Here is a 24,168-nt window from a genome sequence, read left to right on the forward strand (position 1 = left end):
GTGTGCTCCGTCCCCACAATGTGTATAGCGCTGCCTACCTGGATGACGTCGTCATCTAGTCCAGCACATGAAAGGTACACGTACAGCAGGTCACAGCAGTACTGTGGACACTAGGAGAGGCCGGGCTTCGGATCAATCCCAATGGTGGGCCAGTGTACTGCAAAACCACAGTGTTTAAAACTAGATGCCATTCTGAAATGGCCCCATCCGTGAAACAATCGGCAGGTCCGATCATTTCTCAGTTTAGCCGGGACAGGAGTGGCAGCCATTCCAGCAGCTCCGTGTATGAATTTATCTTTCTACCTTTCTTTCTCTATTTTTCTCTGTTTCACCGATCACTTCTATCAGTATGCTGCTGCTCGTGTATGTAAATTTCCCCTTGGGATTAATAAAGTATCTATCTATCTACTATGCTCATGTATGTAAATTTCCCCTTGGGATTAATAAAGTATCTATCTATCTACTACTGCTGGGTAGTACCTCGGTTTTCCGAGAGAACGGCACCCTTGACTGACTTAATGAAGAAGAGAGCTCCCAATAGTGTGGTATGGCTCTAACTTCAGAACCTGTATTAATAACCTCTTAACTTCTCTCTACCTTTTGTCCTTCAGACGGACACCCTGGACACAGGCTTGGGAGCCGTGATGAGCCACGGCGTCAATGATGTTGAACACCCCATCATGTACCTGAGCCGGAAACTGTTGGAGTGAGAGACCAGGTATGTGGCGGTGGAGAAGGGAGCTTTGGCGATTAAATGGGCAATTACATAGTTGCGGTACCTCTTGGGCCCAGGAGTTCACTTTGGTGACAGACCATGCACCTTTAAATGGCCCTTCACAAGGAGTCAAACTCGCGGGTCAATAGGTGGTTTCTTGACCTGCAACCATACATGTTTTCGCTCATTCATCGAATAGGGTCTCTTCATGCCAAAGCTGATGCCCTCTCTTGGGCTCACAACCTCTCAGTGCAGGTCGCCCGACCCGATGGGTCAAGGCTAGGGGGAGTGGGGGGATGGGCCTTGTCATACACCTGTCAATAGGAGACATCTGAAGGGCTTAAAGAATACTGTTAACACGTCCGACATGGGGGCAGTGGGGTGCACTGACTCTTATGTCTCCTGCAGACCTTTCCCTGGAAATCCACCAGTAGCCGGTGCCTTAACTCAGAGCACGTCACTTCCAGTCCGTGCCCCGAGTATGACATCATTTCCGGTTCCGGCCATGAGGACAACATCACTTCCCCCTGACTCCATATAAAGCCTCTTTCCCCTCCACTGGACTTCAGTTCTGTTTTGGACTCAAGTTTTGTAAACTACTCTGGTCTTACAATTCTTTACTTTTGCAGCCAGGAACATATTATATGGGTGGCTGCCCCAAACCGTTATCATGTCTGAAGTCTTGTTTTATCACAATAAATATATATATATATATATTTAATATTACGAAACAATAAAAAAAAGTGTGCATCTAAAGAATTACATACACATCCAGTATGGTGTTTATACACTACCTTTAAAAATTTCATAAATAGTATATTTTAATTTAAAAGTTTAAAATTTCATATTACACAGTTCACAACGATATACCACAGGTCAATACATAGCACTGGGGTTCATTTTCTTGTTCTTGATTTATACATACTGACATAGGTGCAGGGGATCAGAAGTAAAGGGGTTGGGGAGGGTGAGTCTTTGGCGGTCCTGGTGCAATAGAGGAAAGTTGCGAAGGTGAAAATTGCGCTGTCTTCATTTCATGTTTCTGTATGAAGATCAAATTAATGTCATACCACGTAAGTGATAAGTTATGCTTGAGTGGAACTAAACCAGAAAGTTGTATTTAACTTGCAGGTCTTCCAAATAAGTTATGAATGACTGGCACTAAAAATGAAAGGTTATCTTTTGAGTGGCACTAAAACCAAAACAAGTCTGTAGCATCTCAGCATTTAACTCGCAGGTCTGCCAGGAAGCTTACAGTGCAGACTGCTCTAATATAATGACAAAATTCTACGAAATAAACTAATAATTATCCCTTACCCATTATTCTAGTTAGCAGTTATCTTTGCTAATTTATGTTAAGAATGCAACATAACCATCTAAGCAATGCACTATGTCAGTTTTTAAGAGTCTGCAGCTATGGAGATCTTTGCTAGAGTGCCAGGACCAAAAGTATAAGTACAGCAGTGTTTTCTAACCTTTTTTCTATGGTGGCACACTTTTTGTAACCCAAAAAATCCCAAAGCACACCATAATTCTACCAAACGAAAAAGCATTATATCTTAGATGTGCGAAAAAGGCTAGACAGGGTGCAGAGATTGCAATTTGCTCTGTGAAAGTCGCCAGGCAGATGGACCCTTGGCACATCTCCTTGCTGCTAGAGTGCTCTAACTGCTGTAAATGCAAAATGGCAATCATGGACTTGCTTTGTCATCTACTTCAAGTAGTCCTGTCTTCTTCAGACAGGTCTTGACCACCTGAGGGGCATGCCTCTTTTGGGACTGGACCCGGGGGCACTATACTGTTATTTCCATGGTGTTACTAGTTGAAAAACACTTGTGTAGAGTATATTATCAAGTCGTTGATGGTGATGAACAATTGAGGATTGCATTTGGAAATTATAATACAAGTCTTAACATATGTCCATTTAAGAGATGCCTCATATGCTATGCCAAATCAAGAATTAATACATTGGCCCTGTTTTCTTATTGCCTTCTTTTGAACTTGCCTTATGGGAAGGCATCCAAACTCAGGATGTACTTGCTCAAGTAGTATTTTGTTAAAAGTTCAGGTTTAATAAGGTTATTGTTTAAGTTTAAACTATGCCATTACTTTTTTTTTAATTCCTTTGTGTTGATTCTACATTGGTTTTTTGTGATTCAGTGGTATTTACTTCATGTTTTATGTATTATTTTATAATTAAATGTGTTAAGGTACAATGAGCTGTCAGAGAAGAGGAAAACAGGAAGGCCTAAGAGAAGGTTTATGGATGTGGTGAGAGAGGAAATGCAAGTGATGGGTATAAGAGAACAAGATGCAGAGGACAGAAAGATATAGAAGATGATCCACTGTGGCAACACCTAATGGGAGCACTTGAAAGAAGAAGAAGAAGAATTACATACATTTATCCATCCATCCATCCCTTTTCCAACCCGCTGAATCCGAATACAGGGTCTTGGGGGGTCTGCTGGAGCCAATCCCAGCCAACACAGGGCACAAGGCAGGAACCAATCCCAGGCAGGGTGCCAACCCACCGCAGGACACACAAAAACACACTCACACACCAAGCACACACTAGGGTCAATTTAGAATTGCCAATCCACCTAACCTGCATGTCTTTGGACTGTGGGAAAAAACCGGAGCGCCCGGAGGAAACCCACGCAGACACGGGGAGAACATGCAAACTCCACGCAGGAAGGACCCGGAAAGCGAATGACATACATTTATGCAATTAGTTATTTTTTTTTATACATTTTTTAATTGATTCCTAGACCCTATATACTGTATATGGGACTCCGTGGGTGCCTTGTCTGTTGTCTCAGTGTATGCTCTGACCGTGGCGAGTAATGTCTTGGCAAAGGAGACATTTTATTTGCAGCTTTGCTCGGTGGTTGATGGGTGCCCATGAGGTGACACTCGTCTGGTCATGAACGACTTCAGTGCAGCCACTGGGACTGACAGGGCTGGCTATGAAGATTGTCTCACTTCCCATGGGTGGTCAGGGCCTGCGAATTGCTGGATCCTGGTTCCAGCGCCCTGAACCACATCGTTGGACTTGGGACTTCAGTACAGGTGGTGCAGTGAAGGAGATCGATCACATAGTCGTGGGCAGATGCTGGAGGCGCTTGCAAAACTGCAGGGTCTAAAGAAGTGCCCAGTTTGTGAATTCTGACCATAGACTTGTTGTTGCTACTCTTAGGATCTAGCTTAGGTCCAGTAGGTTACCACAAACTAGGAAAATGAGCCTGGACTTGGCCAGACTCAAAGACCAGGCAGTTTCTAATGAGTCAGCACACAGTTTGGTACTGTGCCTATCCAGAAAATCCTTGGGTACCATTGGTTTGACTTTGTGTCGAATGAGCGGTTGCCCATGGAGTCCCGAATGAGACACATTACCTGCATTGTGAGGGAGCGTCAGTTACGGCACTATGGCCATGTGGCGCGATTCCCTGAGGGTGATCCAGCTCATAAGATCCCCTATTGGCGGGGACCCAAGTGGCTGGACCAGACCAAGGGGTCGCCCACATAACATCTGGCTGCAGCAGATAGAGGGTCATTTCTGGATAGTAAGACTGGACCGCGTGTCTGCCTGGGGGGTTGCCAACCGGGATCCTGAGCTGTTTCAACGTGTAGTGGGTGCGGCAACGCACTGTACCAGTGCATGCTCCCTAACTTGACTTGACTTTATATATATATATATATTAAACATTTTATTGTGAAGGCTAGGGGGCATCACAGAGCCCCAAACTCCAAGCACAAACATACATACACAGTGCTGGGTTCAAATCAAAGGGATAATAATTACAAAATACCTTGTAAAACAATTAAACCATGTTTCTCTTTTTCTTTCTCTTGCCCTCTCTTTTCACCATACTGTTTCTCCTCTGACTGTTGCCTGTCTCCACTCCCAGCTCCGACTTGCCTGGACAAGGAGGTGCAGTCTCTTTTATTGAGGACGCGGGAGTACTTCTGTTGCCAGGATGTTGCCCGTTGGAAAAAACTTTTGAGTCATATGGAAGTCCCAAACAGTAGGAATAACTCCCTGCAGCAGTAGGGCTGCACTACTGGACTACAATTCCCTGCTCGTATCGATATCCAGGGTTGCTGCCATTTAGGACTCTGGGAGAATAAACAGTCCTTCTCTGTCCTTCCCTTTTATTAGGACCAGGGATGGTACTGTAAGTACATCCTGTTGGGATGCCTGTCAATCTGCCTGGGGCTTCCCTTCCAGGCAGAGCCTTCTCTCTTGGCCGGGACATCCATCCATCTACCTGGGGCCTCCCATCTGGGGAAAGAATCTTGCCCTGTCCTGGTTGGGATGCCTGTCCATCCCATATGGCACTTACAATATAAAGGCACACACACCAATAAGCCACAATATTAAAACCACTAAGAGGTGAATAACATTCATTATCCTGTTGGCATGCCACCTGTCAAGGGGCAGGATATACTAGGTAGCAAGTGAACAGTCACTTTTCCAACACAATGTTACGTTTGCCACAGAGAAATAACACAACTTTTAAGTATTGAAAGTAACTGAAGTTTAAGAAGAAAAAGCTAAGATTGCAGAAGAAACCTTTTTTTCTCTTTTTGCCATTTATCCTATGTAATAACTTTTTTTTCCTCATCTTTCACTAAACTTTTAAAATAAACTTTATTAGACTGAAAAATTTCTTTTATTATGCTTTTGACTCATGTCAAAGGATCTTATCTTGCCAACTCAGTAGCTACTTGATTTTGGAAACTTAGAAATGACGCAGCTACATATTTTACCTCAACTTAAAATGTCATTGAGAGATGGAAAGAGCAAGGAACTCCTAACTGTAACAGATATGCCCAGAGGAGGCAGTGTCAAAGGCAGTAGTAGGGTTTGATCAATTTCTATGGCTGAGAGTACTGAAAAAAAAAAAAGCACCACTACAGCAAGGCTTGCAAGATCTGACCAAAAATTCTCAATGGCACTGGATGTTCTGGGGGCTGAAGGAATTACATCACTTGACTAGCCTGGGAATGTGAGCAAATCCTTCAGGAGGACCTGGAACCTTTCCAAAAAGATGGGGTGACCTGATCTGATCAGGTCAGAATGATCCTTGCCAAGAACAACAGATGTGAAGTGAACGATTGACATATGGCCTCCACGTGCTATCTCAAATCCACCCCTCCAATTTTTGTAAATGACTGGGTGTCACATCCAGGGATGTTTGTTCCTTCTTTCTTTCTTCATCTATACATCTAACTAAGCTCTAACATCCATAATAATCCTATAATGAAATTAGCCGTTCTTTTCAGAAAATGAATTGTGCACTGTTTACAGTACTGTTATGTTAAATCTTCTATCAGTCTTCTTGCATGTACATTCCGGTCATTTATTATTTTTTGTAGGCTCTTTCTAGTGTCTCATTCTGTTCCCTTGTGACGTACAAATAATTTAAATATTGTTTGGCACTGGAGACCTTGAACTTTTACTCTTGACACATTTTTATATCACTTTGCAATGGTGTTATGTGCTATATAAAATGAACTGAATTAGAAAGCTACAGCCTGACTGATTTTTGTGATGTTGCCACAACTGTTAGTATTATGCCAGCCATGGTTGGTCTTTCCTGATTCAGAAAGCTTACGGTTGGTTCCTGGTTCTCATCTCACGTGGTTTATTTGTTCCACTGTTTACAGACTAATTTTCACTAAACGCATGAATGAAAAAACAAGGCAAGCCATGCCAATCAACTCAAAGCTGAAATTTGTAAAAAAAAAAAAAAAAGATCCAAATTCAAGTCATATAGCAGAGAATAAAATGTAAAATTTCTATTTCTGTAAATCACAGATAAAACTATTTGTTAAGCTAGACAATGAACTATAATGCTGTTGAGAAATTTATAAAAATAGTACTGTTCTGCAAGTCACAGACAAAACATTTAAAATGGATTAAAAAAAAAACTCCGAGCTGAAATAAATCTAACCTGAATCTCCTACCAATGACAGCTTTGGCCATTCTTTATATTAACTGCAATAACTCAGAATAAAGTTTGTTTTTTTTAAAAAAACGTTTCACACAAAGTATACAAATTGGTAATAATTGGGAGTCAGTGAATGTGTGTGAATGACACAAATTAGCATTTTTTACCCACATGCCAAAGTCTTGAAAGTTAGACTGGCAACTTTAACTTGGCATGGCGGAGTGAACGGAGTGTGTCCTATTTAGTTGTAGCCCTGCTCAATTCACAATACTAACTACACCAGCCAATGTATCTCTATAACAGAATAATCCACATCAGAAAATGAATTAACAAGTGCAAGTACAGAACAGTTAACATTCAGAAGCTTTAGGCTTTTTTTTTTTTTAAATTATGAATAACGAATTTTTACATTACAATGAGAATAAAGTGTTACTTTCTAGAGTCAGGAGCTATGGCTATGTATGCAAACACCAGGCCACAAAAAGAGCATGCAGTGCAATGGCAGTAAAGTCCATTTAAAAGTACACGGGCACCAGAGACAAAGAATAGTCATCCAGTGGGGAACTACTTTTTAAATAAAATGAAAACTGTTTACCTGATAAAATGTTAATGAGTTTAACACAGATCCTCTTCAGGCAGCTGAAGTAATCTTTACATTTTACAAAGCAGCATTTACATCAATATTAAATTCTAGTAACAGATTCCATTACATGTTACAGTAAATAGAGAAGTTTTAATGTCATAATAATTACATCTTTTAATTTAAATGAACAACTCTAACTAGTATAAAATGATAAATAATTAATAATTTAAAAATTCTTGCAGTAAGCGAAAATATTTTTCATTAGTTACAAGTTGTGTACAGAAAACACTAACCTCCTCACCTCACCAGACTGGGATGTGTTAAATATTGGGAAGGAGTTTTATAGTGCCACTTGGACTGGTCCAGTTCGTGCCTGGGTTCCCTGACCTTTTAATGCAAAATTAAGATATCTGACCCAGGTTACCCAAGTATAAAGCATTAAATTAACTTTCTTTGCAAATACTTCTTCTTCGATTTAAGACAAATCTCCGATTTTAGTTTTTTTTTTTGAGTTTTTTTAACCCTACGGTCCCCTCTATTGTATGAGAATGGCACACAGCTAGGCGGCTTCATGAAGACAAAGTGTTTATCTTTTTGTTGGACAACTGACATTTACTCCAGAGTAAAGGGTACGTCACAGTAACAACACGCCGCGCTTCTTATTTTACGACACAAGTCCCGCTCCGATTTGCCTCCCGCAAGCACTTACAGCCATAGACAAAGAATTATATATACAGTATATATCTATGCTTAATACTTTTATGACGCTGCCCGATTTGTACTGCGCATGTGTAATGTTTTACAAGTCGCGTCACGTCACTCTCCAGATTTGAATTTCTCTTGCGAGTTTGTCTCCCTCTGGAAGTGGAAAGTCGCTTCTTACTTAAAAAGATAGCAACATTTGAAGTCCATAACGCCTAGAAAGTATATTTGTCACCTGAAAGTTTTAACTCCAATCGAACGAAGAGGCTTGAAATGAAATGCGATGTGTGTTTGTGAACTTTGTCATTTTTTTACATTATGACATACGTGCAGCGTTTTGTATGTATAACGTATTGAGAAAAAAGGGCAATATGGATTTTAATTTTCAGTGGTAATACGGTTTTCGTAATCTGGTGGTTTAAAGGTAAAAATAACAATATTTTCTGTATTATGATTAATGGATAAATGTCACATTTTTAACATCCTATTAACATTTGCTGATATGTTTTTAACATTTGTCCACAATTTCTGCTCTTAAGAAAAACAATGAAGTCTAGGGGTCGAATTAGGACTAGAATTAGAAGTGCACGCCTGACACTAAGACTGGTTTAAAGTGTGCCCTCCAAAGCCATCAGTGAAGTGTGGTGTGGGTCTGATGTGGAACAGTGGCAGGGCTGGGCACCTGCAGTTGTGACATGTGAACTTATCGTTTAAGCTGTTGGTTTAGGAGGAATACACACACATACATTTAACTGAACTATAATGGGAGAGGAGTTGCTTATTATTAATAAATGACTTCTTATTGCTACAGTTAGAAAAACAGTGCCCTTTTTTTCTTGCTCAGTAGTAATCAGTCTTCCAAATGGCTGAACAGATAGATGCCTGTATACCGAACTCCAAGACACAACTGGATGTCATTTTCTTCTGCTTTTAAGATTCTCATTTCGAGATGATGGTGCAGTTCATCTTAGATGTGCTATTTCTAGAGATAAGACTACTGAGGCTTTTAGTTTTATAAGTAATTTGTGCATAATTCCTGCTAAGACTTCCCATATTTATTATTTGATCATTTGATAATGTTTTCCTGGCTTGAATACTGCCCTGTAAGTTTGCATATACGGTCTAGTAACTAACACTGGCTTTTTAATTTTAGACAGGAAAGCCTCAGTGTGTGAATCCTCACCAACACTGTGATTCTCATCAGTACCAACAGTCACAAAACAGGGATGTTGTTCTATGTTGCAAAATACTGTAACATTTATTTTCTTAAGTTGTGCTTTGTTGATGGATTTTGAAAGAACCGAGACTTAATTTTAGCCTAAACAAAACTAAGGCAGGAGAAAAAAACTAAGATGTCTGTTTGTAAGCAACGGCACCAGAGCACATCATATTAGAAGTGCAGATATACAGAGATTTGAATACAGTGTCTACTGTATATGTAATATAAAGGAAAAAATGATGCCACATGTAATGACAGTTAAGTCAGAGTTATTTCAAAATCCAAATATAAACCAAAGTACAGTAACTTAAAAAAAAATATTAGTTAGATTTTACTCTAAGCAGACCATTATCAATTTTGATGGTTTTACGTGTGTACCAAGAAAGGAGGCAGAACAAGAATTAAGGGTACACTTTATTAATGTTGGAACTAAGTACATGAACATCATTTATCTACTGTGTTTATCTTTCTAAAGGTTATAGTGAGGCGGAAGAGTCTAGGTGTGTTATGGGGCAGCAGTTAAAAAGAAAAAGAAGGGACAGATGTGTGCCATGTTGAAGTAGTGGGTGGCCCTCTTGCCCGGCACCTCCAGAATCCTCCATCTCATTCTCTGGTCTGGGTCTACTGTACCTGATTCCAAGTGATCAGAGGTATCTGGCTTTTTTTTTCCTCAACCACTGAAAACCATCTCAGTCTCATTGCACTGGCTGCCTGTTTCATGTACGATTGATTGCAAAGTATTAATAATTATATATAAGGCTTATGAGCTCTGTAGACCCTGCCTGTATTTTGGGGTGTTTGTCCCTATGCATTTCTCAGTTTGCAGTTGGCTCCTCAGAGATTGCTTTGCTTTTTATTCCAAGATCATAGCATAAAACCTGGCAAGGCAGCTTTCTGTACTCACACAATGAAAATCTGGAATGCTTTGCCAATAGACAAATGCCAGGATACAAATATCAAGCATTTCAAACAACTTCAACAAGCCCACTTTGATAATTTGCCTTTTTTAATTACTTGCATCGGTTGTAATAGATTATAATTGTTTTTTCGCCATTTTCTTTTTCCATTTTGTTGCAGTGGTACCTGCCCTACATTTCTGTCATCTGTTAAGTCAACTCCAACTGCCTGTGATGCCGGAGAGAAGAAAAGTTCACAAGACATCCTGAAATGGAATTATGATTGGACTGAGACAGCCACATTTATGTGTATGTTGAGATGTGCAGAGGGGGCTGAGCTGGCCTTGGACCTCCAGAGGTTTATTATCTCCAGTACACTTGATGGCTGCAAGTTTGCCTTTCTCCTTGTCCATTTTACTATGCAATTTAATTATTAAAAAGGACAAGGATATCTCAATTTGCTTCTTATTTACTTTTATAATGCCCTCAATATTCTTTGTAACTATTTCTTTGTAGAGTAGCTTGAGCTACACTTGTAAAAAAGGGTGACAGAAATATTTCTGAACAAATGTTAAGGGACTAATTAGGACAACTATTAATTTAAATATAACAAGATGTTTATTGTGTATTGTCGGATAATAACTCATTGAGTCTGAACGGTATCTTTATGAAAGGACAATTTCATTATTAAAAAATCTAAAGAAGCATCACCCCATTTTTTGACAAATCTAATATTTCACGTTTGTGTTCAAAACCTAGGCTAATATTTCTGAAAATACTAACGCAGACATCCGTAAATATTTTTGTACCCTTGCCCTGATAATTTTTAACACAGTCACATTGTTGGCCAGTTTAATTGTAAATAGTATGCTAGTTAAATGCATTTACCATTTATATATATCTTTATGCTAACTGATTTTTCTGATCATTTCATTCTCTTTTTTTGAGCAACATTGTTCCCATATCTTTCACTTTAGTAATTTTTAAACTTACCATTTATTTATTCGATAAACATCTGAAAAAGTGTATTTCATATTTTTAAAGTTATAAAAATTAACTGGCAATGTATCAATATGGGTGAATAAAAATTTTTACATTAGATAATGAGTATACACAGAAACAATGGTAGTGATTTGATTAGACTTGTAAGTAAGAATTTCACTGCATTCTGTTCATGTGATGTTAATCATAAACTGAACTATTTGATTCTGTTTTAATTCTGGTCTATAATTAGACAATATTTTCGCTTTTAAATTCAGTTAAGTTTTGTCTCAGTAGTTAAGTTTTATTACTCAGCAGGTTTTAGAGACACCACAACAAGACATTAAAAACACATCACAAACTTATTACAAATAAATATAATGTAACAGTAAGCATTTACTGTAAAATATGAGATCGAACATGTTAGGCATGAATATTAAATCAGCATTTTGAATTGACTAATGATTGATTCAAATGATAACATTTCACCCCCAAAATGTAAGGAGGATTTTAAGTGGTGGCATTTTATTCTTGAATCCTTTTGCCTGTGACCTGATTGCAACAATTGGAATTGAAAAGAACCTTAACAAGTGGGCAGTTATAATTAACATTGGCATAGGAGACAGTAATCGTAATGCCATGCAAACCAATGTTACATTGTTTTCCTTTCTTGAAAAAGGACCATTTATTTATATAAAACTGGTGGGCTACATTAGGTTTTGTAGACCAATTTTATTAGTAATCATTAATATCTAAAGCTATGGACAGTTTAGATTTGTATTCCTGAAAAACACAAACTTAGGCTCCCGACACTTTGGGCATGACTATACTTTGGTTCGAAACAGCAACTATGATACTCTCCTGTACACATGTAGAATCTGTGCAGAATTTGTGTATACAGGTAAATTGCAACAATAGCTTAAAATAGAAAGGGGATATTATATAATTGAATTGCATATAATAAGACTACAGACATATACAGTTAGGTCCATAAATATTTGGACAGAGACAACTTTTTTCTAATTTTGGTTCTGTACATTACCACAATGAATTTTAAATGAAACAACTCAGATGCAGTTAAAGTGCAGACTTTCAACTTTAATTCAGTGGGTTAAACAAAACGATTGCATAAAAATGTGAGGCAACTAAAGTATTTTTTAACACAATCCCTTTATTTCAGGGGCTCAAAAGTAATTGGACAATCGACTCAAAGGCTATTTCATGGGCAGGTGTGTTCAAGTCCATCGTTATTTCATTATCAATTAAGCAGATAAAAGGCCTGGAGTTGATTTGAGGTGTGGTGCTTGCATGTGGAAGATTTTGCTGTGAACAGACAACATGCGGTCAAAGGAGCTCTCCATGCAGGTGAAAGAAGCCATCCTTAAGCTGCGAAAACAGAAAAAACCCATCCGAGAAATTGCTACAATATTACGAGTGGCAAAATCTACAGTTTGGTACATCCTGAGAAAGAACGCAAGCACTGGTGAACTCAGCAACAAAAAGACCTGGACATCCACAGAAGACAACAGTGGTGGATGATCGCAGAATCATTTCCATGGTAAAGAGAAACCCCTTCACAACAGCCAACCAAGTGAACAACACTCTCCAGAGGGTCGGTGTATCGATATCCAAGTCTACCATAAAGAGAAGACTGCATGAAAGTAAATACAGAGGGTGCACTGCAAGGTGCAAGCCACTCATAAGCCTCAAGAATAGAAAGGCTAGATTGGACTTTGCTAAAGAACATCTAAAAAAGCCAGCACAGTTCTGGAAAAACATTCTTTGGACAGATGAAACCAAGATCAACCTCTACCAGAATGATGGCAAGAAAAAAGAATGGAGAAGGCGTGGAACAGCTCATTATCCAAAGCATACCACATCATCTGTAAAACACGGTGGAGGCAGTGTGATGGCTTGGCGTGCATGGCTGCCAGTGGCACTGGGACACTAGTGTTTATTGATGATGTGACACAGGACAGAAGCAGCCAAATGAATTCTGAGGTGTTCAGAGACATACTGTCTGCTCAAATCCAGCTAAATGCAGTCAAATTGATTGGGCGGCGTTTCATGATACAGATGGACAATGACCCAAAACATACAGCCAAAGCAACCCAGGAGTTTATTAAAGCAGAGAAGTGGAAAATTCTTGAATGGCCAAGTCAGTCACCTGATCTTAACCCAATTAAATTTCACTTGTTGCAGACTAAACTTCGGACAGAAAGGCCCACAAACAAACAGCAACTGAAATCAGCTGCAGTAAAGGCCTGGCAGAGCATTAAAACGGAGGAAACCCAGCATCTGGTGATGTCCATGAGTTCAAGACATTAAAACGGAGGAAACCCAGCATTCAGGCTGTCATTGCCAGCAAAGGGTTTTCAACCAAGTATTAGAAATGAACATTTTATTTCCAGTTATTTAATTTGTCCAATTACTTTTGAGCCCCTGAAATAAAGGGATTGTGTTAAAAAATGCTTTAGTTGCTTCACATTTTTATTCAATCGTTTTGAGTTGCACTTCAACTGCATCTGATTTGTTTCATTTAAAATTCATTGTGGTAATGTACAGAACCAAAATTAGAAAAAAAGTTGTCTCTGTACAAATATTTATGGACCTAACTGTATATATATATATATCCCTTATCATATTTTTTCATCCTTTCTTGCTTCATCCATCCACCCAGTCATTATCCAACCCGCTATATCCTAACTACAGGGTCACGGGGGTCTGCTGGAGCTAATCCCAGACAACACAGGGTGCAAGGCAGGAAACAAACCCCGGGCAGGGCACCAGCCCACCGCAGTTCTTGCTTCATTGCATAATGAAAATTACAAAAATAACATGCTTAATCCAGCCCTGAAGGCAAAACCTACAATGAATCCAGAACAACGAAGTATTTCCATAATGCTCTCGTTGTGGTCAACTAATGTATGAATTTAACCTAACAGCCTAACAAAATAATTTAGAAATATTTACAGAGTTTGAGAGTTCCAAGTCTGTAAGTTTGAATGAGAGAGAGACAGAAGCTAAAGAGAGTAAAACCTGTTAAAAGATGCCATCATTGAGAGAAGGCATCCAAATTCTAAGATGGGTACGAAGCAGCAAAGTTGACAAGACGACAAACCTTTGTGCAAGTGATGTTATACAATTATTTTAATGTGATTGCCTAATAGTAAATTGCCCTCTTCTCACATGTCATCCAGGTACTTTTTAAAAGTGGTTAAAATCTTCACTTGAAACTACGTAACTTTTTTCACATGTAGGTGTGAAGAAGTGTCTTCTGCTTCAAATGCACTTCCCATCCTATTAATGTCAAGTTATCTTGACATTCCATATGCGTTCAACATTCTCTCCTTAATGCCCTGCAAGGTCAAATAATACATCCATCCATCCTTACACTCTCAAACCCTCTTAAACCTGGGTAGCCCTACAGTAGACTCTGCTTATCAAAACAGCTTCCTCTAAATGTCTGCACATGCTCAGCACCACCATTAATGTACACAAAATGGACAATGATAAAAAAGTTAAATTCTAACTCAAAAACAAAAATTTTCATATTAACGGGAGTGCTTAGGGTGGGGGCACAAATTTAATTTCAGAATGAAACATAGCCTATGATGTTCCCCTGTACAAATAGAGGATCTGCACACAATCTTAGTGGAGACAGTGTGGATTTGTATATCTGACAAACAAACAGGGGTACCCGACACTGTCTGAGGTGGGGGGCCACGACGATACCTTGGTACGAAACAGCACCTATGATACTCCTCTGCACAAATGTAAAAACAATGCAGAATTTGGTTCAACTATGAGAATTTGCATACTGGACAAACACTTTCAACTTTATATATTAGATTACCAACTCTAAAGCTTCTTTTTTAACAAAAGTAATACCTCATTCACAGTAAAGTTTCTAATAGTAGGATGTCCCGATAAAGTGTGATCAAATTTCAGAGCACCAGAACTCAAGCAGACGTTGTATCTGTTATCGTTTCACGGTCCCCCAGCTAAAATGTCAGTCACAATCAGAACATAATGATGCGTTATGGTCAGCTCATCCACAGCAATGCACATATGTGCTCACACATCAAGAAACTCACCGTCAGATTAAAATTAGTGTAGTTATGAAACAGAAGTAGCAGTAAGTATCACAGGTACTGGGATTTCTGTCACTTCTGATCCTTCCATTTCTTCTCCTTTCAAGAGTTCATTTTTTCTAAAATTTAATGCAAAACACAAAACATTGGCAAAATTTATCAGAATATAATACAGAACATTGATACAAAAATATAGAATATGAATGGCCATTCATAGCCTTTTCCTTTTTATATAGCTAACTATGTGTAAATATTTTAGTCATAAATCACGTATTATAGTCATGGCAATGGCAAGCTTGTACTCTTGAAATTAAATCAGAAAGCAATACAAGAATATTTTAGTTTAATTGAAAGTAAATGTCTTTCCTCAGCTCCTAATTTACCCGACATATCCTAAATTGGCGCTTATGTGTGTGTGTGTGTGTGTATTGCCCTATGCTAGCTGGGATAGGCTCTAGCAGATCTCCACAACCCTGTTGAGGTCTAAGTGGGTTAGAAAATGACTGACTGCATGACTTAACACTAAACGTGTGTCTAAAAGTAACAGTTTCTGGAATCTGTCACAATAGCTTGTCACCTCAGATGATTAGGACATTTCAAAGTTAACATTCCAGAACTGTAAAATAAAAGTCTCCCAGACACATAAATATAATATATGGAGGACTGTTTGTGAAATAGTACACTTTTTTGTACTTTTTTTCTATATTTACAGCATATAAAGAATGTCCAAAATAACCAATTTGAAGCTCATGACATACCGTATGTCATACTTAAATGGCATTTTTCTTAGTGTAGTTTAACAACACTGCACTTTAATTATCAAATATACAGCAAGTAAATGCAGAAAAAAATTACACTCTTAAAAAAAAAAAAAAAAAATTCACCCCATTTAATTCAAGCTTGCTTTCATACCCCTAATTTCATCTATGAATCTTGCATTTCACTTTTCGTAGCATTATAACATTTACTCAGATATGTCTACATTGGCTGAAGTGGGCTGGCGCCCTCTGCCCGGGTTTTTTTTCCTGCCTTATGCCCTGTGTTGGCTGGGATTGGCTCCAGCAGACCCCCGTGACCCTGTAGTTAGGATATAGCGGGTTGGGTAATGGATGGATGGATGTCTACATTGGAGAAGGATGTTAAGGATGGAGCTGCCAGGCAACGGGAAAAGAAGAAGGCATAGGAGAAGGTTTATGGATGTGGTGAGAGAGGACATGCAGGTGATGGGTGTAACAGAACAAGATGCAGAGGACAGAAGAATATGGAAGAAGATGATCTGCTGTGGCAATCAGTAGTGGGAGCAGCCGAAAGAACCTGTCGTCCTCATTAGAATATAAAATGGAATAAAAGTGTCCAGGAAGGGGAAGTCTTTATGATTCCTTCAGAAAAAGCCACCTGATGGCTGACCTCACATTCCCAGCTCTTACTTACTGTCCATATCTTTTTTCCACTCTTCACAATGACTTAAAGTTAACATATCTAGGCATCTCTGAAGACTGAGGTTTTACTTTACACATTCTAAATTTCCTTATTAGTTAATTAGGAACTTGACCGTGCGTTCACAACCTGCTTTTAATTTGTGAGTCTTTTGTTTCAGTTTTTACAACCTGACAAAACTTGTACAACTTTAAACGTCTAGAAAATGTGTACTGAATTTTGTTCTGTTAATGTAATGCTTTTCTAACTTTGTTATGTATTTTTGTTTTATTTTGTTATTTTATATCTTTTTCGTGATACCATTTGTTTGTTGTTTAATGATTTTTGCGATTTTTTTAAGGTTGCCTTCATGCTGATGTTGATTGTGGGGGACGATTAACTGAGCATTCTGAGCCACTGCTTGCTATCCTTTGGAAATTTCAGCCTGAGTGATTGCTTGCATTTGGATTTCTTTAAAAGACAACACAATGATGCAGTGGTTAGGGTTTCTGTCTCACATACCCATCATTCTAGGTTGTTGTCATTGCCCATTCTCCCCATGTTAGTGTTGGTTTCCCTCCTACCTCCCTAACAATGTGCATAGTGAGTTGTGGATGAGTGTGTGTTTGTGTGTGGGACGCTCTTCAGAGTGTTGTTTATTTGGGGGAGGGGGAGTGAATCATGATGGGTTGTTCTCCCCCCTCAAAACATTGTGAGAGCACCGCTCCTAAACCGAAAGCACTAGCATCCGTTTGCAGAATAAATTCCTTTGAAAAGTCTGGATTGCGCAAAACCGGGAATGATGATAAAGTGGCTTTTAGGTCTGCGAAAGCTCTCTCACTACGATTCTTTCTGTCTTTTGTCAAGTCAGTGATGGGAGTGGCCTGATGCGCAAAATTGGGAATGAACCGCCTCTAATACCCTGTGAACCCAAGGAAGGCACAAACTGGCCTCTGCGTTTTGGGATGGGGATATGCCAGCAGCTCCCCCACCTTGTCCATTTGAGGGTTAAGTAAACTCTTTCCCATAGAGTATCCCACATAGTGGGTTTCCAACGTACCCAGCTTGTACTCTGGCCATCAACCCTGCCAGTCGTAAAGCGTCAAGCACCACCCGAAGCTCGACGAGATGAGATTCCCAGTCATAACTGAAAATGACCACATCGTCAAGATAGGCATGTGCGAAATGTGGATGCAGGATCCGGTCCATCATTTGCTGAAAGGTCAGTGGTGCACCATGGAGACCAAAAAGGAGTTCTGTAAATTCAAACAGCCCGTACGGAGTGGTGAATGTGGTCTTCTCACAACTAGACTCCTCCAAGGGGAACTGCCAATGACCCTTTGTGAGGTCAAGGGCGGAGTCATATGAAGCCTGCCCGAACTTTTCCAACAAATTCGTCCAAACGCGGCATAGGGTATGCATCAAACCTAAAATCAATACAGAACCAAACTGAACCGTCGAACTTTGAGACAAGTACAATTGGGCTCTGTCACTCACTTGTGCTTGGCTGAATAATGCCTAAGTGGAACATCTGTTAGACATACTCATGTATCACTTTCCTTGTTACCTCTGGTAGGTGATACAGGGGCACCTGTATAGTAACACAATCCTGTGTTTTGCAATCATCGTCTGGCCCAATCCTGTGTTTTGCAATCATCGTCTGGCCTCAATTTGTGATAGCAAATCTGCTTTCTGGGTGTCAGATAAATCATCCCTAATACCGTACTCAGTCTGGGAGTGTAATTGCGTAATTCTGAAACTTTTGAATAACTGCTTCATGATGCGAGACATAAAGGGTGTGCCCTGATTAGTGAGAATCTCGCGAAGGATACCAATATAGGGTGGTCCAGATCTAATTATGCAACTTTTAATGCAATGCAGGAAAAAAATACAATACAAGACAAAAGAATTGTTCGAAATTTCTTGTAATAAATGAAAATGGACTTGCATTGTATTAATTCACTGATTTTCCATGTAATGTTCCACTTGTTCTCCATTCAGTTGGATACAAGCTATGTATAAACTTAATAAGTTAGAACGTAATGAAAATTGCATAATTAGATCTGGACCACCCTATGTGTGAACATATCCGAGCGTGCTTTTGCAATAGTTTGGGCATCCACCCATCGCAGCACTGTTACTTCTGTGTATCTTGTGGTGTAATCAATAAACATGAGCATATACTGAAAGCTGCTTTTACTCCTGGAAAGTGGGCCAACAATATCTAATCCGACCCTCTCAAAGGGGATGTCTAAAATAGGCATCGGTACAAAGGGTGCACTAGCGGGTCTGTGATCAGAAACTACTTGACAGTTGGGACAGGCCTTACAAAATACTCCACATCCCGGCCCATATTCACCTAATAAAAGCATTTTGAAATGCGTTCCTTCATCTTTGTCACGTCAAGGTGACCCCCCAAAACGTAACTGTGAGCAATTTTTAAAATCTTCTCTGTATACTCACTTGGTACTACCAACTGCTCGATGCGCACATCACCCATGCAATCAGAAATCACCCGATACAGAAAACCATCCTTAAGTAAAAAAATGAGATGTTTTAAAATTTGTGTCCTCTCTCTCCCGATAATAAGAGTCATTTGTGATGTAGACTTGTTGGAATGAAAAATCCAAGTTGTTATCAGCATGCTGAAGGAGAGCAAACTCCGCCTAGATGACAGTCTCTGCTTCCTCTGTTTTTGTTCCAGAATCACACTCACCTCCCACTGCTACTGTGTCCGATGCAGCATTGCACTCACCTCCCACTGCTATTTCGTCTTCGTCCGGGTCCATATTGAATGTCCGGTCTGTGGAGGCTGTTGGTGCATGTGATGACGTGGAAAAGTTTGCCAGTTGTCCCATGTCACCACTAGAGGAATTCATCATCCAGCTCACTGGACAACTCCAGTTTAATTTCAAACCTGTTTCCTTAACTGACATTGTCGGTGGTGAGCCCCTCTCTGTCCACTATGGTGGTAGGCACTCTGCATGTGGCCAAGACCTGTGGGAAGACAGCATTCCTTTTTCCTATTAGGAGTGGCCAGGGTGAGGTGTCAGATATGGCAGTCCAAACCTTAAAGTTCTTCCCATTAAATTTCAGAGGGTGTAACATAGTCTTGTATGTTTTAATGTCCCCATGGATGCAGCTGATGTTTACTTTGTCTGTAGCCTTATAAGGGTCTGCCAGAGCAAGTCACAGCAGACTACACAGCAGTCGCTACCAGAGTCCAACAGTGCCAAGCATTCTCGTCCGGCCAATGTAATAGAGACCTTAAAATTGTCCTTCTTTAACATCTCAGGGGAAACTTGTGAGCCACATATCTGGGCCAGATGGATAGCCATTGTTTTTGCAGGTGGGAGGTGACACTCCTGAGCCAGATGTCCGAGTTGATCACAGCAAAAGCAGCTGCTCTTAGTCCGCACTATGGTGTTCACACTCTGGCATCTTCTACCCATGGCACTGGTAACTCTGTGTTGGCTGGATCAACATCAGGGTCAAGCCTGGGTAGCCCTGTTGTTTCCAGGTGGCTTGTGCACTCTTGAGTCTGCAGGTCATCTTCAGCAGTGACTGGACATCGTTCCATAGCATTTCATTACAAAGGCTCTTGTCTATCCTGACAGAACCGCATCAATAGCGAGCCTCTCCACAATATGCTTGAAAGGGTCCCAGCTTTGAATCAGGTCCACTAAGTCCTGGATCTGTCCTTGTACAGGGTGACCCAGATCAATATGCCACAGCCGAAACTGGTGCACCTTGACCACCATCTCAGAGCTGTGTGGAGGAGGATCTGTTCCTTCAGGTAGTCATAATCATCAAGCCTTTCGGGAGGAAGAATCTGTATGGCTTGGAGGACTTCTCTGGTTAAAAAAGGGGCTAAAATAGCTGTCCAGTCTCCCTTGTCCCATCGCATCAATGTTGCCATAAGTTCAAAGCAGAATAGGAAACAATCAGGATTGTCGGAGGGAGCCATCTTCAGCAGCACATCTTGCGGCCACACCAAGGGAGCGGCGGCTGCCGCAGCCTCATATTGCTCCGGATTTTGCGGTATTTCTTGGGGATTCATCAATGTAAGGACCCCATTTCTGGTACCATGTGAGTGCTTACCTGAACTCTCTTTCATCAACAGAAAACAAGAAGAGAAATAATCCAGCAACTTCCGGGTTACAAAATGACGTCACTTCCGGCACCCACAAACCACCTCACTTCCGACTTATCAGAATGACATTGTTTCCGGTTCCTGCTGCAATGCCAACCATTTCCTGTCACATGTTTTGTTCTGCTATATAACTGCCATTTTGTATCAGTAAATTCTTTCATTGTACTTTCAAGACTTTGAATCACTGCATTTTCTCATATTGTCTGGACGACAATATACGGGGACGGTCCCCAAAACTTTATTTTTGTATTTGTGACGTTTATTCTACCACAATGTATATATATATATATATATATATATATATATATATATATATATATATATATGTATATATATATATACAGTAATCCCTCCTCGATCGCGGGGGTTGCATTGCGTGAAAATCCACAAAGTAGAAACCATATGTTTGTATGGTTATTTTTATATATTTTAGGCCCTTATAAACTCTTCCACACTGTTTATAAATATTCCCCGCAGAGTTATACAGCATAATCCCTTTGTATTCTCTTAGATATTAGGTAAGATTCATTGAAATTATTTATATAAACACACTGTTTATTTACAGTAAAACCTAAATATTATTTTAAAGATATTGAGTGTCTCCGATATCACATGTTACAGCCATTACGATAGACAGGCCACCAGCAATAAATACGTACAATGCAAGAAAAATAGTATACAGTAAATGTGTGTACAGTGACACTAAACATACGTACATGTACTAAGTACTGTAAGTAGAAAATTAATTATGGTTACTCACCAACAATGACACGATGACGTGTCCGATAACAATGAGTTTAATTTTACTGCACAACAAAGGAGAGCGTTACAGCCCTTAAAGGAGCCACTTCAGGTGATTGTGTAGCACTGCCGTTGTTCTTCTTCTGGCAGTCTTCAATCCAAATCCCTAAAGCAGATTCCATCCAGACTACTGCCTTATTACATCCACTTACAACTCGTTTTGCACCCTGGTTAAAAGGACACTGCGGCTGTAGATCTTATATTCCTTTCCTACTTTTTAAATAAAAAGAATCGTAGCCTTCAACAAATCCAAAACGTTTACCTTTTCGGCAATCGTTAACATCTTCCGTTAGCCACTCCTTAGTAAAAGGCACATGGCAGCCCACCTGGAGTTTGCCAAAAGGCACCTGAAGGACTCTCAGACCATGAGAAACAAAATTCTCTGGTCTGATGAGACAAAGATTGAACTCTTTGGTGTGAATGCCAGGCATCACGTTTGGAGGAAACCAGGGACCGCTCATCACCAGGCCAATACCATCCCTACAGTGAAGCATGGTGGTGGCAGCATCATGCTGTGGGGATGTTATTCAGCGGCAGGAACTGGGAGACTAGTCAGGATAAAGGGAAAGATGACTGCAGCAATGTACAGAGACATCCCTGATGAAAACCTGCTCCAGAGTGCTCTTGACCTCAGACTGGGGTGACGGTTCATCTTTCAAAAGGACAATGACCCTAAGCACACAGCCAAGATATCAAAGGAGTGGCTTCAGGACAACTCTGTGAATGTCCTTGAGTGGCCCAGCCAGAGCCCAGACTTGAATCCTAATGAACATCTCTGGAGAGATCTTTAAATGGCTGTGACGCTTCCGATCCAACCTGATGGAGCTTGAGAGGTTTTGCAAAGTGGAATGGGCGAAACTGGCCAAGGACAGGTGTGCCAGGCATCTGAATTTCCCAACTTAACCTTCCGACTTTACTTGTTCCCTGATGAAGTTTTATCTCTCCTGTGATACCGACACGAGAACTGCAAATGCTGCACAAAATTCAGTACCACAGAGTAACTAACTGGCATGTGCAATAAAACTAAGTAAGCTCTCCAATTTGTTTATAATTGCTTCAATGGACAATGATGGCTCTATTGTGACTCTTCATTGATGTGGATAGACATACTGTATTTAAAAGACCAGGCTTAAAGAATGAAAAAAGGCACATCTTTATTTCCAGTAAATTAAGCAAGAAATATATTGGTTGCGTTTGTTACAATAAATGAAAAGAAAGCCCTTACATTTGAAGTATAACCTTAATAAAACTTTTTACTTTTCTTAGACTTTGAGTAAAACTGAACATGAATACTTTCAAACCTGAAACAAGTAACAGTCTCCTGAAATACTCTGCACTTTGAGTCTACCTTAAGCATAAAAAAATGTTTACTTTTCTTAGACTTTGAGTACAACTGAACATGAATACTTTCAAACCTGCAACAACCAACAGTCTCCTGAAATACTCTGCACTTTCTGAGTCTACCATAAGCATAAAAAATCCTGCTTCTTGCTCATTCTTCTTTACACCCTTACATTAACATTAAAGTTCTTTCCCTGCTACCTGCTTTTTTACTTTTCACTTCCTAGTTGCATTGAAGTTAAAAAGTACTGTTCTGCAATCAGGGGATTCTATTTTCTAATCAAGAGCATTTGCAAAGTTGCTTGCCTTTTTCTTTAGGAAGGCCAACTGCAGATCCTTAAAACTATATTATGTTTTGGTACTTATATTTTTAGCTTTTTAAAATGCACCTCCACCACTGACAAAAAACTTGCAGAAGCTGTCTGGAGTATCTTTAACTGCTTCAATGTTCTGCTCCCCATAACGAGTAAATCTACTAAGCATTCTGCCATTTTCAGCTGTGAAAAGGACTTTTTCATCTTCAAAGGAGGACTGAAACTCACAGGATGCATCGGGTTCAGACTTAGCTGCGTCGATAAAATCAAGACCATCCCACTGGATTCTGCTGAGGTACATTCCTCTCTTGTCCTGCAGCAGGATCTTGCCCTTTTCAGTTCCTTTGACTCTAAACTTGCACCAATCATCATCATAAGCGTCAGCTGCCTTAATTCGGTAGATTCCAGAGCCTATGCATGTGCTACGCCAGAACATACCATTGTCTGTTCTGAAAATGACCCATTCCTCTGCATTTAGATGCTTCTTCAAAGGATCTAGGGTGGTCTCTGGAATTGAAAAAAGGGAAAAAACTCATTAATATCATTCATGTTGTGTCTACTTTTAAGCTATCTGCATAACCTTTTTTTCCCAGTAAATGACAGAGTCAATTTTTTCCAGAAAGAAAACATAATTTTATGCAATTGTTAAAAAGATATAATCTATGTATCTGAACATTTGTCTGGAATCCACTGCTGTATGGCAGAGTATTATTTCCTTGTGCTCCTACAAAATATTTTGAACAAAAATGGAAAACTGGCATATAGTTGTATGTTCCAAACTACCAACCGAGTACTACATGAAAGAAAAATTAACATATAATAAATTCAGTCATTGTTGCATGTTATGGTTATATCTTACATACACCCCACATAAACAAAAGATATTACACATTGTTTAAATTTTTTTGATAAGTCAAATTGACATTCTACTCATTCTGAAATTATCATAATTATATCTGGAAGCAATTCTGCCATTCCCCTTCATATACTTCATATATT

At 39.6% G+C, this 24,168-nt stretch overlaps 2 protein-coding genes across 3 annotated transcripts in view; both read right to left on the minus strand.

Annotated features, from left to right (window-relative positions):
- Positions 1-15,257, minus strand: part of LOC120539535 (E3 ubiquitin-protein ligase TRIM47-like) — a 78,326-nt gene extending 63,069 nt beyond the window's left edge. Inside the window, exon 1 of one of the 2 annotated variants that reach the window (XM_039769687.1) lies at positions 15,148-15,257. The gene's annotated coding sequence lies outside the window, so the exon portion shown is untranslated. Of the gene's footprint in view, positions 1-7,545; positions 7,698-15,147 lie in introns of those variants that run through there. The other variant, XM_039769688.1, reaches the window with a different exon arrangement.
- A 7,386-nt stretch (positions 15,258-22,643) lies between these two features.
- The window catches only part of LOC120539536, a 45,934-nt gene continuing 44,409 nt past the window's right edge, over positions 22,644-24,168 (minus strand). Inside the window, exon 8 of the mRNA XM_039769689.1 lies at positions 22,644-23,676. Within this exon, the coding sequence (XP_039625623.1) occupies positions 23,234-23,676 (443 nt within the window). The 3' untranslated portion in view covers positions 22,644-23,233. The remainder of the gene's footprint in view (positions 23,677-24,168) is intronic.

Source organism: Polypterus senegalus, chromosome 11, assembly GCF_016835505.1.
Source record: "Polypterus senegalus isolate Bchr_013 chromosome 11, ASM1683550v1, whole genome shotgun sequence".
Taxonomy (NCBI): domain Eukaryota; kingdom Metazoa; phylum Chordata; class Cladistia; order Polypteriformes; family Polypteridae; genus Polypterus; species Polypterus senegalus.